This window comes from Argiope bruennichi, chromosome 2 (assembly GCF_947563725.1).
Source record: "Argiope bruennichi chromosome 2, qqArgBrue1.1, whole genome shotgun sequence".
NCBI lineage: Eukaryota > Metazoa > Arthropoda > Arachnida > Araneae > Araneidae > Argiope > Argiope bruennichi.
Window position 1 is genome coordinate 88,342,406 of NC_079152.1, and position 17,367 is coordinate 88,359,772.

The 17,367-nt window shown below is 22.8% G+C and overlaps 2 protein-coding genes across 2 annotated transcripts in view; one reads left to right on the plus strand and one right to left on the minus strand.

The window, feature by feature from the left end:
- Positions 1-5,298, minus strand: part of LOC129955676 (kinesin-like protein unc-104) — a 35,678-nt gene extending 30,380 nt beyond the window's left edge. Inside the window, exon 1 of the mRNA XM_056068243.1 lies at positions 5,187-5,298. The gene's annotated coding sequence lies outside the window, so the exon portion shown is untranslated. The remainder of the gene's footprint in view (positions 1-5,186) is intronic.
- A 225-nt stretch (positions 5,299-5,523) lies between these two features.
- Positions 5,524-17,367, plus strand: part of LOC129989499 (cilia- and flagella-associated protein 251-like) — a 44,777-nt gene continuing 32,933 nt past the window's right edge. Inside the window, exons 1-11 of the mRNA XM_056098072.1 lie at positions 5,524-5,603; positions 5,698-5,838; positions 6,293-6,439; positions 9,832-9,935; positions 11,095-11,203; positions 11,456-11,536; positions 12,759-12,836; positions 12,927-12,980; positions 15,176-15,305; positions 15,380-15,557; positions 16,626-16,697. Coding sequence (XP_055954047.1) covers positions 5,740-5,838; positions 6,293-6,439; positions 9,832-9,935; positions 11,095-11,203; positions 11,456-11,536; positions 12,759-12,836; positions 12,927-12,980; positions 15,176-15,305; positions 15,380-15,557; positions 16,626-16,697 — 1,052 coding nt within the window. The 5' untranslated portion in view covers positions 5,524-5,603; positions 5,698-5,739. The remainder of the gene's footprint in view (positions 5,604-5,697; positions 5,839-6,292; positions 6,440-9,831; positions 9,936-11,094; positions 11,204-11,455; positions 11,537-12,758; positions 12,837-12,926; positions 12,981-15,175; positions 15,306-15,379; positions 15,558-16,625; positions 16,698-17,367) is intronic.

Sequence of the window (17,367 nt, forward strand, 5' to 3'; positions counted from 1 at the left end):
CAATAAATTTATCACTTTATTTTTTTCTCTATATCACTTTATTACTTTTATAGGGAAAAAATCCAAAATTTAATTGTTTACATTTTTTTTAACACAAAGGGTGACTGCTGTCCTTTGAAATACTAAAAATATCTAACCATATATATATATATATATATATATTTACATTAAATTCTCTTTCTTTTCCAATAAAAAAAAGGTATTAATCTAATATTTTATTTACAAAAATTGTGCAGCCATAATTCCAGTGAATTTAGAACAGAATAACTTCACAAAATAATTTAACTAATTTATAGGTCGAATATCTTCAGAGAAGGGGTTAAAAAGCATTACAATGAATATAATTATTTGACATTCCAAATTAGGAAAAAAATTATCATTACATTTTAGATAATATCCAAAATTAATGAGATTAAAATTCTATTTAAAATGTATTAGTACTAGTGGTGTATTTCTCAATAAACAGTTATGATTTCTATCTGCTTTTATCTTCTTAGAATGTAAGGTATTAGAAATTGGTGCTTTCTTAGATATTTTTCTTTTTCGAAAGATGTAATTGGTCTATTATATACATGCATACATTCTGAAATTTTTTTTTTATAATTATTAATTCATAAATAATTTGACAAAAATATTTTTTGAATTTCATTATAAAAATAAATATTTGAAAGGTACTGAAAGATTAATAATATTTTAATTACAAAATAATGATACAGAAGACGTTTTTAAAAATATTCTTTCTAAACTGAATATATCAGTAAAACATTTTTTAAATAGAAATTCACAAGAGATATAGATTTTTCAAAAATCTGAATCACTAATTTGGTTTAAAAAAATTCATATCCTAAATAAATAAATAAAAAACATGTCATATGTCAAAATTTTGAACAATCGAAATGATTCCTTAATCAACAACCTTTTGAAATTTTCATACTATACTTATGCTAAGATCCTTGGGTTTATTACACTTTGCAACATGAAGCCTGTATAGATAGGTGGATCTTCCATGAAAGTTGGGTTAAATCCACAACCGTTTAGTCAAAAAATTTAGAAATAATTATAAGGTACAACCTTATTTTATAACTAATATTTCTCACTTATGTATATATATTGCATTTATGAGCACATTTTGCCATTCTAATCTTATTTAAAATTTTTGAGAAAATTTATTGGTATTATTTATAAATATCAAATAGTAAAATTGCTTTTCCCATTTATTAAATATATGCAATTTGTCTTAGTTCTTCACAAAGTACAAGGAGAATAAACAATTTTACATATATTCATTTTAACCATCACATTTTCAGATAAGTTTATATTAACAGACCCAAGTGATTATCTGCGGTTGCATTATATATTACAATGTAGCTAAGCAGCATTTTTCTGTTTTCACTCTATTAAAATCTACAATTAAACTAAATTTCTATTTGTTTCATATTAAAAGGCATTATTTTTTAAAGTTTTATTGGAAAAGCAGCCGATGTTACATAGTAAGGACTTTTCATAAGGCAATTGCAAATGCCGCTTTTGCCATTTTTTTTTTATTCATCTAATAGAAAAAATATAAATCTAAATTTTTTTCAAGCAATAGCAATTTTTGGAGCAATTAATAATCATTTTGGATTAATTAATAAAAATTAAAAATTTCAAAATCAAACTGAAAAAGTTAGCTTTATCAATTTTTCACAACTCAAAAGCATATTATTATTTATGCATATATTTTCATAATATTCCATGATTATAATATTTTAAGACTCTAAAAATTTGACCATATATCAAAAAGCAAAATTTATCCCCTTTAAAAGACTATTTATCAAAACTTAAAATAATAGGTCGTTTGAAGAATTAAATATTGCATAAAGCATTTAGATTAAAAACAAAATTTAAATTTTGTACTTTTAAATCTTTTGTGGTACATGTTTATTAAATGCTAGCAAGTGAACAATAATTAAAGACTGCATTCCAAAGGCTTTTTCATAACTAATGGCCTATAATTAATAAAAATATATAATTTTTGATTCATTATGATACTTTGATTATGATTTGAAATGACTTAAAAAAATTTTAAAGAAATTATTATTATTACAAATAAGAAATTATATAATGCTTACAGTCAGAAAACATTATGAAGAATACAAATATATGCAGTACCCTCAAAAGTAAATAGTATGTGTGTGAGAGAGAGAGGAGACCACAATTTCAAATTAAAAGGATTTTATTTTTAAAAAGATAAGATTTTCATTTTTAGAATTTCATTACTGCCTTAAAAAATTTTCAATGAATTAACTAATAAAAATAAAATTTAGACATGAATTTTTTTTTTAACTATACAATATATCAGCAGTTCTAAATAAGATCTTACATATATTCAATTATAATTGATTCTATTTAAATTCATTGGTAATTTTTTTTTTACCACCAATAGTTCTTTCAAAAGAGTTAAATTGTCTCTTATTTGTATAAATGAAATTAGCATAGTTTTTTAAAAGGGGAAAAATATTATCCAACAAAAATAAAAATATCATAAAATATTCATAAAGTAAAGATGCTAACTTTTTTCTGTAACTCATAAAGGCTGCCAATAGCACTAAAATTAAGTAAGAAACTCATGTGCTATATATATGTATATACACACATATATATATATATATATATATATATATATATATGCATTGCAAATGCTAATTGGATAAAGGTTTTTATAATATTCTTATATGCTTATAATCTGTGCCAGTTGCAATGATTTATCCCTTTGAATGCTATAAATGTCAAATTTTACCAAATAAATAAATAAATAAAATAACATTGCTTCTTTTAACATGATTAATTAATTAAATACTTAATAAAAGAAGGAGTAATTTCGAAGCAGCAAATAAACAGCAATCAATGAATTTATTTAAATAACTTTTAAAATTTTTGTTTAATATATATAGAGCAAAATATAACCAATGCACATTCAAAATATAACTATTTTTCTACTCCAGGTTTAATTAATATGAAATGTTTAACTGTACTTTCAATAATTAGATTAATAAATTTTTTGCACTTCAATAAATAATTCCATTTCCAAAACTATACAGTTCTAAATCAGACTTTTCTGAAAGCTTCAAAAATATATTCAACCCATTAATGGCTAAGTATCAAACCAACTACTATTGATGAAATAATTAAAAACATTATATGAAAAAACAATTAAAATGAAAAACTTTAAAAAATTTCTTTAGCAATTAACTTATGGTTTTGTAAATCAACCTGTTCTAAACTCAGAACTGACTTTTATAACAGAGTTAAAAAAAAGAAAATAAGAAAGAAATAGTGCTAAAAAATAATAAATAGTAATACAATTGACAATTATTATGACTCTGATTATGTAATTTAAAAAAGTAAACTGCAAATCATATGTACTCACAAAAGAAAGAGAGAGTAAAAAATACACAAAATTTCATAGGGTACCAATGAAACTAAAAAGAGCAAATATAAAAGTTTGAAGAAAACAGAGCAATTTTCAACTGCCACTAATTTAAATCAAAGTTAACAATAACAGCAAAAGGTGAATTAATTGATAAAATTAAATAGTTCTAAATCTATGATTTAACTTTTTTATTTATTTTATAATATGCGATTTTAATAATGGATTAATATTTACTGAATTTTAGCTCCCCTTGTATGATTAAAGAAGTATAAAAATCACAAAAATTAATGATGGAGGAATTATGGGAAATGGAAAAATAAAATATTTTTAACTTAAATTCTTTTGTATATCTTTCTATAAAAACACAGTAAAATATTAAATAAGATTATTATATCTGTAATTTGAAAAGCTGCATAGTATGGAACTTGTATGAAAAGTACAGAATTATAAGACATATTATTTTTTTAATTGAATATATTCAGAAAAAATAAAATAAGGGAGGAAAAAGTATAAATACAAGGAAAAAACATTTAAACTAATTATAATTTTTTTTAAATAACAAATGAGCAATTTGAAATTTACTTTTTATAAAAAAAATAGAATAAGCTTTAACACATATTACAAATAAAATTTTTTTAAGATGAACTAATGAGGAAATATAAAAAAAAAATAAGCATTTGTCTGAAAATTCTTAGATTAGGTTGGTTAAACTTCCTATCCAAAATGTGACATGTTTCAATAGAAAATGATATATTATCGGGATTTTATTAAAATTTATAAAAACCAAACCTTCATAAATGAAAAAGCAGCACATAACATTACAAAATTCTTATAATTAATATATAATGCAAGAAAAATCAAGGAAAAATCTATATTAAATTTACTTTTTTGCAATTCTATAACGATTACATGATAAAATGTATACTTTCTTTTATCTCTCTCTTTTTCATACATACATACTCACACCAGTTTAAATTTTTTTTAAACATAAAATTAGATAAAAACAATAATCTATCATACTTATATATTAGAAATTAGTGCAAATTGCCTAATAAGGTGAGAGAAAAAAAATGAAAATATCATAAAATTATGATCAAACTTTCTGTCAAATCTAAATAGAGTAAAAATAAATTAAAATTAATAACTTCTAAATTCTTTTAATCCATATTGCATATATAATACTGATTCGTTTTCATATAGATCATGGCACTTATTTCATAAGAATGCTGTGACAGACTAATTTTACAATTTTTATACGTTTCTCCAGACTTTAATATAAATGCAGAAAATAAAAAAAATATGAATAAAAGTAAATTATTTTTTTTTATATTTTAAATGCCATGTCAAAATACATGTAATATTTCAAAAGTTATTAAAATTTGAATTAAAATTTAAAAACACTAAGTAATGCTGCAATTTTTCTCAAATAAAAGCAAACAGATCAACGCCCTATAAATCCTTAATTAATTACAAGTTCCTCATTAAATTTCTGATCGATACAATTTTTATTTAATAGGGCTCATTAAATTATGGAATTAATATGCTTTATTCTTCCCGGAAGAAATTTAAAAAAATCTACAAACTATAATTTTTATAAGATTTTATAAAGTTAAAGCCGGTAAAAAACTTCGCAGATTTAATTTATTCACAGATGATTTGATCAATATGCTTACAGAGATTTGAGAGGAGAGAACCAAATAAGTATACAAAGGATCATAAAATAAAAAAAACGATAATAATGATCAACAGACACACACAAAACTATTGTACTCACTATTGATTTCCATAAGAAAGTATGACTGTATTCAAAAATGAAAGGTTTTTACACCTTTCATAAAATATTGTTTACAAATTTTTAATAATCAATATTGTCGCTGTCATTTTATTTTCAGTACAGTTACAGCTAAACTTAAGGGGCTTTAACCCAATTATCAATAAAATTTTCTAGATGAAGAAATAAACTCATGATTTATTCAATTAATTATAAAAAAATGTAATAGTTATATAATGAATTTTAAGTTATTTTTGAAAAATCCAATCTATTCATTTATGAAAAGATTTCTACAATGCTGTGAAAGTTAAACTGAAATGAAGAAAAATCAGATTTCGGAAATCAAAACTATGTGAGAGCGGTGTTCTTGAATGAAATATTATATATACGTACAGTACAAACTTATATATATTGTACAATGTAATGAATAATTTCTATGTTTTATTATTATTCATTTGTTATTTTAAATATTTGTCATAATTATATTTTTAATTATAATCTTTTTCAAAAATAGTTTGAAAGTGTCCTGACAGCCGCAATACGGAAATTTGCGGGAATGAATAAGAACATATTTAAGCACATCGATTTACATAATGAAAACCATGATACCAAATTAAATGATTTACAAAACAAAGATATGGAGTTATTTCCTTTCGTAAGTAAGAATGCTGCTTTCAAATAGAATTCAAGATGTAATTTTCTGAATTCATTTATTACTAGCTTCTTCATAAGCAATGGTTTTAATTTATTTTAAAATTTTATTAACAAATGAATTAACACCTATGCAATTTATAAAATTTTTACAATATCGTATTTCTATATGTCTGATTTTCTGAAATTTAATACATGGAATTTTAAATCACTCTTGTGTATGAAGTTCAATGATATTAATTTCTGAATATGTTTTAGGGATATTTTTTTAATGTTCCATATCAAATTTATTCCATTTTTACAAAAATTCCGCTATTAAAATAGAAAAGTTATTTCAGAAATTTAAAAATTTGATATTGACTCTGTAGTTGCAGCTTGTAAATTTTTACTGTACTATTTATTTCTTTTATTAATTTACTTCTTTGCTATATTTTATTGAGTTTCATAAAATATTTCAGAAACTTCATTGGATTTTTGGTTATAATACAAATGTTCCCATTATAAATACATCATCTGCTACTGTTAAGGGGATTTTCTTTGCTGCTGGATCTATTGGAGTTTGGTATGATTGGATTGAAAACAGACAACATATGTTTTCTGGTCATGTAAGTTTTTATTCCAATTTCCTAATCCATTTCCTTTATTAAAATTTTGTATGAATAATTCTTTAATTAAATATTACGGTAATCGGTTTTGCATCATCAAATGATATCTAGTATGAGAAAGCTTCAATGCAGTCTAGATATTTACAATTTATATTTCTTCCTTAAAAAAGAAATTATATTTCATCATTACATAGGATCAGTAACATGTTTGAGATCTAGCTATGCTTTCTCAAACTCTACTTAAAATCTTTCAATAATTTTAGTAATTTTTTTTATATCACTAATATAATAAAATAATAAAATATAATAAAAATTTTTTAAAAATTGAAGTATTTCTTTGATAGTTTTTCTTTAATTAATGTAAAACAATATAATTAATTCTTGAGTTATTGCAAATAGTGACTAACTATTCTAAAATTTCTTATTCCTCAGAAGTGAATTTTATTTTCAATTAATTTTTTTTAGTAGTATGTTTAGAAGTAATCTTGTGTGATTATACATTAGAACTGAAATTTATCCAATACAAAATATTAAATAAAATGATTTTTTTTTTCAGTGTAAAGCATTTTTAAAATGAAATGGATAAATGGATAATATTTTGGATTTTTTTTATTCAGCATGTCTTTATTTTAAAAAGTTATTTTTTTAACACAAGATTTAAAAAGCATCATAATTTTCTCCTGGTTATTAGAAATATGGAAAGTAAAAATAAAAGAATAACTTTTAAAAAGGAAATTTAGAATATATTCAGATTGAAAGTCTTACCAATAGTAATACTAATAATACAAAACTTTATATATAAGATAGAAAGGCTGTCTCATAATATTGTAAAGTTTGGACAAGTAGATATATATATTTTTTTAAAATGCCTTTATATACTAATTAATCCATTTTTTAGTAAGCTGATTATTTTTTTCTGCTTTATGAAATTATTTTTATTTTCCTGATTTATATATTTTTTTACTACTAATTTGTTTTTATTAAATATATTAAAAAATTACTCACATTACATGATTATTAATGGGGTGATGATTTTTATTAAAATGGAAATGTTGATTTATAGTTTTACAATAGTTAAAATATAAAATAATATGTGAAATTTATAGTTAGGTGGCAAATTCTTTATTGTTTTAGAATCGTCTACCAATGATGTGAAATTTATATTTGTATATTAAAAAAAGTATTGGTTTTAGTTCTTAAAAAATGTAATTATTTCTTAGTTAGGGATACTTATTTAATGTATATCATTGATGATTTATATTAAATCAGATATGATAGATTAACATTTTGTAAAACTATTTGATTATCTTTTTAGGGTATAAATATTCTTCAAGTGTCATACAAGAATTTGTAAGCTTTTTGATTGAAGTCAACTTTCTTTCAGCTTACATACTGCAATTATGGGATGATTTATATTTATATTTTTCCTTTCTCCCATTGTTACCTCTGCTTCCTCTTTTAAAAATTCATCACAATTTTTCCTTAAGATTTAATCAACTTTTTACATCTGCAAGGTCACCTTGTCTCATCTTATTACAACAAGTTTTCTATTTATGTATCAAAACTTTCCTGATAATTTCCTCCTTTGTCTGGAATCATTTTCTGAATGTCAATCTAGCTTATTTTTAGATGAAGTTATACATCAATCTTTTTTTTTAATGTAAAAAAAATTGATAGTCTATTTTTAAAACTGTTATAGAGAATATGGTATTTATTAGTTAATTTAAATGTTATTTTAAAATTTGTAAGTCACTTAGATATGCAAACTAATTAATATATATTTTTAATTGTATTTAATAAAAATATTAATTAATTTTTTATAATTATAAACAAGTGCTAATAAGTTATTAATTATAATTCCTAATGCAATAAATAGTTTACAAGTTGATTTATGATATAATTTATCTATTGATTAATTATCTAACATGGTGTTTAAGGAAAAAAGTTATTCTGAAAAATTGTAAGTTCAAAATAATTTATACTCATTTTACTACTGATATTGCAAGCACAAATTTTTTAATAAAATTGTTTTAATAAAAGCATTAAAGAAACACTTTTATAGGTAGCCATTAGTTGATAACACATCTTCATTAATAGAATAGGATCTTCATTAATATATTTTGAATGTTATTTCAGAACATGCACTTATGATATTTGTGAATGCTATTAGCAATAAAAGGTTAATTAGCTTTCAAATTAGCTTTTTATTAACAAAATTGGTTACTTAGTTTTTTTTTGCTAAAATATATCAATTTTTAAAACATTTTGCTTTAATTTTTAGTAATTTGGTTTATTAATTGAATGAAATCAATATAAACTATTTTGTTAGGAATGAAGAGAATTTTAGAAATTTTTATCTTTCTATAGAATTTGCCTCTTAATGTGATTTATGAAAGGGCTTCAGTCTTGTTAATGTATTTCAAGTTTAATTGATTGAAAATTATTTATAAAATTTTTGTTCCAAAATCCTGATCATGTTACATTGTTCTTTCTTTTTCTTCTAAACCTCTTATGTTATTTTAAACACTTAATACCTTCATTGAATTTTTATTTATATTTTTTACCAAATAAGAAATTGCCGTTCAGTTCAGTTAAAACTTTTCTTCAATTCAATCAAAAATTCTATTTTTCCATATATTTATTTTCCAGTAGGCTATAATATAAGGATTATTTTCATTTTTTTCTCACAAATTATTCCATTCTGTAAATATTTAGCAATTAATTTCTTTTGCATAGAAAATTTATGATAAATCAATATTACAGAAAAAACATTGAATTAAAACTCTTGAATCAAACAAAGAATAGAACAATGAGGTTTTAATATAATATAATTTGTTAAATATATTTAAATTTTTCTGTAAAAGTATTTTTTTATGATCATTTTAATGCATTTATAGTAGAATCTATTTTTCTCTTTAAATTGAAATGTTGATTAGAAAAATAATTGTAAAGTCCAAAAGTTTATTGGTTGTTGTAATAATACCAATTGCCAGAATATATGTATTATTACATTCTCTGACAATTGCAGTATAACGCAGTATAACATTCATGTGAATTATGAAATATATTTTATATCTTTTCACATTTGTGAGAAAAATTCTCTTTAAAGTTACTTTTAAAAAATATAAAATGACATAGAAAAGTAAAAGAGAATTCGAAAAAATGACATTTTCGAAGAACGATTCATTTTGTATTAAAATCTCTGAAATATCCTATATATTTTTCAAATAATGAATAGTTTCTTCACAAGACATTTATTAGATGTTTTTTTTTTTTCACTTACAGAGCTCAAGTTCATTTGTCTAGTGTTTTAAAAATTTATATAATACATCATTATAATTTGTTAATTATTACATGAAGTATTAATTTTAATTTATTGATAACTTTGCCAGGTCAATGATATTTCTTCAGTTGCCATAACTAAGGACAAAACTTACATAGCTACTGCAGATTATGGAATGGAAAATTCTTTAATTATATGGAATGCAAGAAATGGGTAATTATTTTTGTAAACTGAGAAATGGAATTCTTCTTTTTTTGATTAATATGCATTTTAATATATTGATTTTGCATTTTAAAATAAATTCAAAATCTTTTTTAAAGAATTTTCTGATTCAGAGTAACAGTAAATTATACAAATAAACTGACAGATATACTTAAAAATAGTATAACTTTTCTGAAAATTATTTACTAAAAGCAATTAAATTATAAATGGCCTTTGTATAAGGAAACGTGTGATGAGATGAGATGTGATGAATGAGGATAGAATCTGGGACCTTGTGGTTCGCAGTCCATTAACATAACCACAGTACAAAATTGCTTGGGTAGCGTAGTTGTTAACTGGCTTATAAGCTTTCACCATAGACTCTCCCACCAGTGAGTCAGAGGTGAGACGAACAATATGGCTGTTGAGTGGTGATGTATTTATGTGCTGTTGAGTATAATGCACCTGTACCCATTTGTGTAGTGCCAATCATTATGGCGAGCATGTGTGAGTGAGTGGTTGCTGATGCCGTTGCTGCGTCAAGTGAGTCTGACAACTTTGGTTGCAGATAGATGGCGTCACAACAGCTGTACGAAGTTTGAAGGTTCATTGTCCAAGGTCACCAATGTGATGGATTAGTGAGGAGCAAATTTAATCGGTGAGGATAAAACCTGGGACCTTGTGGTTCGCAGTCCAGTAACATGACCATGATACAAAAGCAATTGCTCAGGTAGTGTAGTTGTTAACTGGCTTATAAGCTTTCACCACACATGTTTGTAATAATCAAACTAATTTTACAGGAAAATCAAGATGGCTTCTAATATGTAAATAATAATTGATGGTTAAAATTGAATAAAATCTTGAGATCTAACTTTTAGCTTTAATTTTACTTTAAAAAAAATGCTAGAATCTTTATGAAAAAGAGTTTCATAAAAAAAATTTCTTCGGTTTATTTTTAAATATACTTTATTATTTATTTGACATAATTCTATAATATTTTAGTTAAAAGCTACTTTAAACACTTCTTACCTGTGATTTTCAGTAATTTGCAATGAAAAAAAAATTAAATTTGAAGAAAGAAACCATTTGGATTAATTTAAAAATATTTACAGCCTTACTTTATGATAATGAATATGTCTTTATTTTAGTTTATTTTCTCTTGCATGTGAAGAAACATTGCTTTCATTGTATCTGGATATTTTCCTAACGAGGGTGTTGCATGGATGTGTTTTTCTGAAGATGGAAATATACTGCTGACGCTAAGTGGAGGAATTCCACAAGTATTTGCTATTTGCTTCATACTAGTTATTTGGAGTAAAATAATTTCTCTTCAATTTTTCTGCAAGATAGTGCGTGTGTGTGGGGGGGAGACTTTTAGAATTAAGATCATATTTAAAATAGTTAGATGATAAAGTCTAGCTGTTAGCATTAAATAGTGCATTTATTGTTGAAATTAAATATTATGTAAAAGTGCATAATGTAACCATATTTACAGATTTAAAATATTTGATATAATACTAATTATTGCTTAGGAATTGTCTCTATGGAAATGGAAGTTACTTGAAATGGCACCTTATTGTACTTATACATTCAAAGACAATGATCAGTTTCAGGTATATTTATGTATTTTCTTATTCATTGTTTAATGAACACTTTATTTTTGTTAATTTGAAATGCATGCAAATTAATAAGTAATACTTTAAATTTCCTTTGAATTTAATTACATCAGTTAATAAATTTTATAGAATTACTTTTTTATTGTACTATAGAAGAAATTTGCATTATTTTGGAATTTTAACTTATCAATTTTTGTGGTATAAATAATTTTGAATTAGTTGTGCAATCTTTTTTTTTTTGTCTCTATCTTTTTAAAAAAATCTTTTCTCTATTTTTATTTACTAAAAGAGAAATTTTTTATAAAAAGTTTTCAAAATCGTATTTTTATTTGCAATTCTTTTTTCTTGTTTTTCATTCAGATCAATTACATTATTACTGCAATTTCTTTTCAATCCCCTTGCAAAAAGCGTTTTATAAGTGAAAATCCTACTTATATTGATAATTTATAAGTTTAAACTTTTGTTTTTATAACAATAATAAATTTTAGGTTGTAAAAATTGCTTGGAAATGTATATATAATTTGCAAAAATCTCTGAATGCATAATTTTTTTTAAAGGATGGAAATTAATTCTTAATAACAGATGGAAAAGATTTGCAAATTGAAATATTCTGTATGAGAAGAATAAACACTTTGATAAATAAATGATAATAAACTTTTCAGAAATGTTCAGCAAAACAAATTATTATTTGTTTCGATGTTTTGTTTGAAAATGAGTTTTTAAAATATATGTAGAAACATTTATAAGGATAAAATAGCATTTTTTACACTTGATGAATTATAAGTTTTCTATTTATCAAATATATATATATATTGGATTTAAAATAACATAGGCAAAAATTTTCTTTATTTTAGTTTGTTTTAAATATGCATGGTTAAGATTTTATCATTTTTGCAGTGAACTTTAATTTTTATTTAGAGATTAAATCAATGCCAGTTTAAAATATTCAGATGCTCATAATTGTGTTTTGAGATTTCTTTCTTGAAAATCAAGTTGTGCCTTTATGGGAAAGAATATCTTCATAATGTCATTTCGTCATTATTCTTTTTAATTTGCATCCTTTTAAAAGTATATTGTTTTAATATAAAGGCTCAATTGTATTTTTAAAATTAAAATTTATAATTTTATTTAACTGTTGAGTTATTAGTTAATAGTATTTTTTTTTATTTAATGACATGTTTAGTAAATTTTGAAAAGCTAATTTTTATTGTGTTTTTAGCATTATACAACCTTTCATTCAAAGGATTCTTCTCATTTTACATCATGTAGCAAAAAAGATGTTCATTTTTTTAAAGTGGTATGTATGAATTTAAAGCAAATTTGTGATTCTTTAATTAAAAATTCATGTTATTATATTGGGATTCATGGAAAATATTATTTTGCATAGGATGAAAGTGGAATTGTGTCATCAGCATTGAATTTGGGAAGTTTATATGATGAAGTAATTTTGCATTTTACTCATATAATACAAATATCCATGTATTATTATCAGAGATTGATGATATTTTTTTATGCATCTGTACTTAACTGCATTTTAGAATAGAAATAAATAATCTGAAACTGAAATAGATTATCTAATAATAAGTAAACATTATATTTATTTTTTTGAGAATTTAACTTTATTTTTGTTCAGATGTAAAAAAGAAGAAAAGAAATTAAAAATAATTTATATATCCTAAAAGAATTTAATATCCTTTAGTTTTATATTAAAATGTTAATTAAATAAAAATTATTTTATCTTTTGTTTCAAATAAGGAATTTATGTAATGGTAATTTTTTTATTATTGCTCTAAATGAACTATGTCATAAATTTTTGATGATGCATTCTGCTTTTAACATTTTTCTCTTTCTACTAAGTTTACTTATTCCCAATGAAAGGTGCAATCTAAGATGTTTTTTAAATGCAAGTAACTGTCAATTAAAATTGCTGAAAATTATTTTTTTTTAATTTTATACTTTATTTGGTAGTCAACAAAGTAGAAACTGTTATGATATGATAATAATAAGGAAATTTTATTATTGTAAATGTTAAATAATTTTTTTATAATCCATAATAAAATAGTTATAGAAATATTATTGCAAAAAGTGTTCCTTTCTGGTTTTTCCAGATGGATAGCACTTCATTAAGTGTACTTTACATCCATATTTATAATACTAAAAATAATTTTAATGTACACTGTTAGATGGTTTTCATAAACATTGTTGTCTTAGTAACATTTTATGACACTTATTACCATTTTTAGAAATAAATTTAATATTATAGCATTATTTTCAAAAAGTATTGGGACAAGAATTTGTGTTTTAGATGTATGACAAGCTCTTTATCAGATCATAATAATTTGCTAGAAATTTGGACAGGTCCAGACTTTTTAAACTATCAAAGAACAAAACAGGCATTAGAATATGCTCTTAGGTTGAAGTTAATTACATTCACTTGCAGTTGAAGGACATTAATATGAGGTTTCTTTTTCAGATATTGATATTTGAAAGTATAAGTTTTTCACTGAAGGAATAGAAAAATTATAATGTAATTTCTAATTGCATTTAAAATAAAAAATAGTGTCATTGCATATTTTCCATATTTGTGTGTAAACATTTTTTTTCTGTCTGTATTTACATAGTATTTTTCTGCATTTTTTATGTCTCTATGCGAATAAATTAATGACAAATAGTGTTTTTAACCATGTACAGTGTCCAATGATAAGGTAAATAACTGCAACATATATTGATGTATAGTGATGGACAACAAATGGTGATGAAAGATATTTATATTCATTTAAAAAATGGTAAAAAATTTAAAGGAAACACAATAATTGAACTATGGATTTTATTTTAAATCTATAATATATAATATCAATAATATATATCTTGACCTTTTTAGTAGAAATAACTCTAAATCATATGATTAGTTTGATATTTTCTTTTCTTGTTTTAATCTTATGATTTTTTAAAATTTGACTATTTATTTATGAAAATACAAGATTAATGAATATATCCTTATGTGTAAACATAAGTAAATTGATGTTTGTTTTTAATTCAACTCTGCTTTTTAATTTGGAAAAAGCAAATTAAGTTTGCACTTAGAAAAGTCTATCTTTAAATGTTTTTTTTTTTAATTCCCAAAATGTTTATCTTTTTGGATGGATGATTTATATTATTACATTTTGAAACAAATATAGAAATAATAGGATATAAAATATAAATTATTTATTTTTTATATTTTCCTGGCTGGAAATGAAATGACCCCTTTCATATAGTTATATTTTGCTTATTTCCTTTTTTTAAAAATTTATTATGAGTGGTAGATATTTTACACTCAATCAAAACATGAAATTTATTATTCCATGTGTCATAAGAAGTTTGTAGAGCTAAATATCATTGTATTTCTAAAGAAATTAGAGAAAAATATTCTAAAATTATAAAATAACTGAGGTTATTTAATAGATATAACTAACATTTATTCAAATCATTTCTTAAATATGATGAGTTAAATATTTCAGCATTTCTCTTTTATATTTGGTAAAAAGTCTTTTTATGATTTATGTTCACAAAATATTCTCTTTATTAGAAAAATTTGAATGTTTTTTTACTAGTAGAAAACATTGAACTAATTATTTTTAAAACTTGATTTTTCAGAAAGCTTGCAAACAAGCTGGGAATTTTACAGAAACAATATTCTCATCTTTGTCATCCTTAGCATTTACTGGAACTACAAAAGGAAAAATTGTATTATGGAGTTGTCCACTTTATAGCAAAGATAAAACAGGTTTCTTTATATTATTTTGAACTTAATTTTATAAGAGCTTTTATTGTTTTCCTGAACACATTTTTCAATTACAGTTAATCTGAATATAACTAAACTAACCTTGGATCCAAAACAAAGAATATGTCTTCGCATGATGCAAATATTTGCTCCACATTGTTCAATAACATTTCTTGCAACATGTGGAGATTTAATTGTTGCTGGAACAAGTGAGAGTAAAGTTTGTTTTTTTGATGAAAATTTTGTGCTTCAGTGGTAAGTTGAATTTTCACTTATCATATTTTTATAAAATATTTTCTTGTTTTTGTAATTTTTGGTATTGTTTTCTTTTTTTTTTTGTGACATTGAAAAAGCACATAATAAAATGTATCCCTTAGCAAATTTGGTTTAATTTAATTAAAAAAATCTTTTATTTATATTTGTATTAGTTTAAACATTTTTCTTACGTAACATGACAATCTGAAAAAAAAGTTTTTTGAAACTCCTTTCAGCTTATTGAACTAAAGTTGCCTTTTGTTTCTTTTGAATTTTTAAAAAGATTTCTTTTTTATAATGATGCTGAAAGTGACTTGAAAATTTTAATATTTAAATACTAGGCAACATAAATCTGTGAACTATAGAATCTAATAAATAAGTCAAGGAGGTAAAAACATATCAAAGTGGGATATGACCAACATGTTATTATTTAGCTCTCAGAATATTTATATATTTTATGATTCATATATATTGAGTGCAAAAAATTTAAGAAAATATGTATAACTGTTATATTTTGATTATTACTGTTACTCTTTTACATAGGTTGCATCTTTTTTGTAGAAATTATTACATTTGAAATATTGTAGATTTTAGTGAATCATGGTAATGGAGGTTAAATTAATTTATACTTGTATAATTTTTTGCATTTTAGAAATTGGATTATTATAAAATAAAATCGCTTTAGTTATTATGTATTAAATTCATTCTTTATAAAATAAATATCTTTTTGGTTTTAGAATCTCTGAATGCTAAGTTAACTAAAACTTGAATGTAAAGCTATTTGTCTTATTTACAGAAACATATATCTTGATAAAAATGTTATTTTTGGTTGGTTTTTATTTAGATGTCTTTATGTATTTATATAGGAAACAATCTATATATAGAAAAAAGATTTAGGAATTTGATTTGTTAAATTGTTAAAATCAGTCAATTCTAATTTGAAATAAAAAAAAATATGGATTAATATTTCACATCTTTATTTTAGCTATGAATATAAAAATAGCATGTGATGTTAAAAACATGTTTTTAGGATGAAGGTTATGAAAATTATTGTTATTTTTATTACAGGTCTATTGAAATTGGAAGAGGTTCGATTGTCTCAGTATCATTTAATTTTAAGCCAAGGTTTACATTTAAACAGTGGGTAACAATTTTGTAACTATCTATTGTAAATTATCTTTTCTGCCTGTACTTCATTTTAATAAGAAAATTTGATTATGTAAATCAACCACAGATGATTTTGATTTTGCTGACATTCTTCGTGTCAGCAAAATCAAAATCTCAATATGATAAAATAAAATTATGGAAAAGAAATTTAAAAAAATAATATTTATTTTGCAAATTTGTTTCAGCTTTCTAAAACATCTAGCTGTAGATGAAAAAATTGAAACAGATAATGATATTAGGAAATTTGGTTCTTTACTTTCAAGGGCTATACTTTGTGTGGATTATTAATATAATCCATGTGAGAGACGACTTGACATTGTCCAAAATATATATGTTTTAGTTATCATTTAAAAATTTCAGTTTTCATGTTTCTGAATAGAAAATTTTTTTTAAACCCAAAATTATTTTTTACAGTAACAATAAAATTTAAAAAAATAGGCATTTAAGTAGTTCTTATTGTTGCTCACTACTCTGAATAAATGGGTTGAGATTATTGTGAACATCATCTGATAATTTATAATAAAACAAATAAAGAACATGTCTCAAAAATGCTTATAATATCAGCAGAGATTGAATAGATTTATTTTTGTTGAGAAGAGAAAGTGTAGAAAACTGAGTCTGTTTTTGAATATAGTCCTAATTT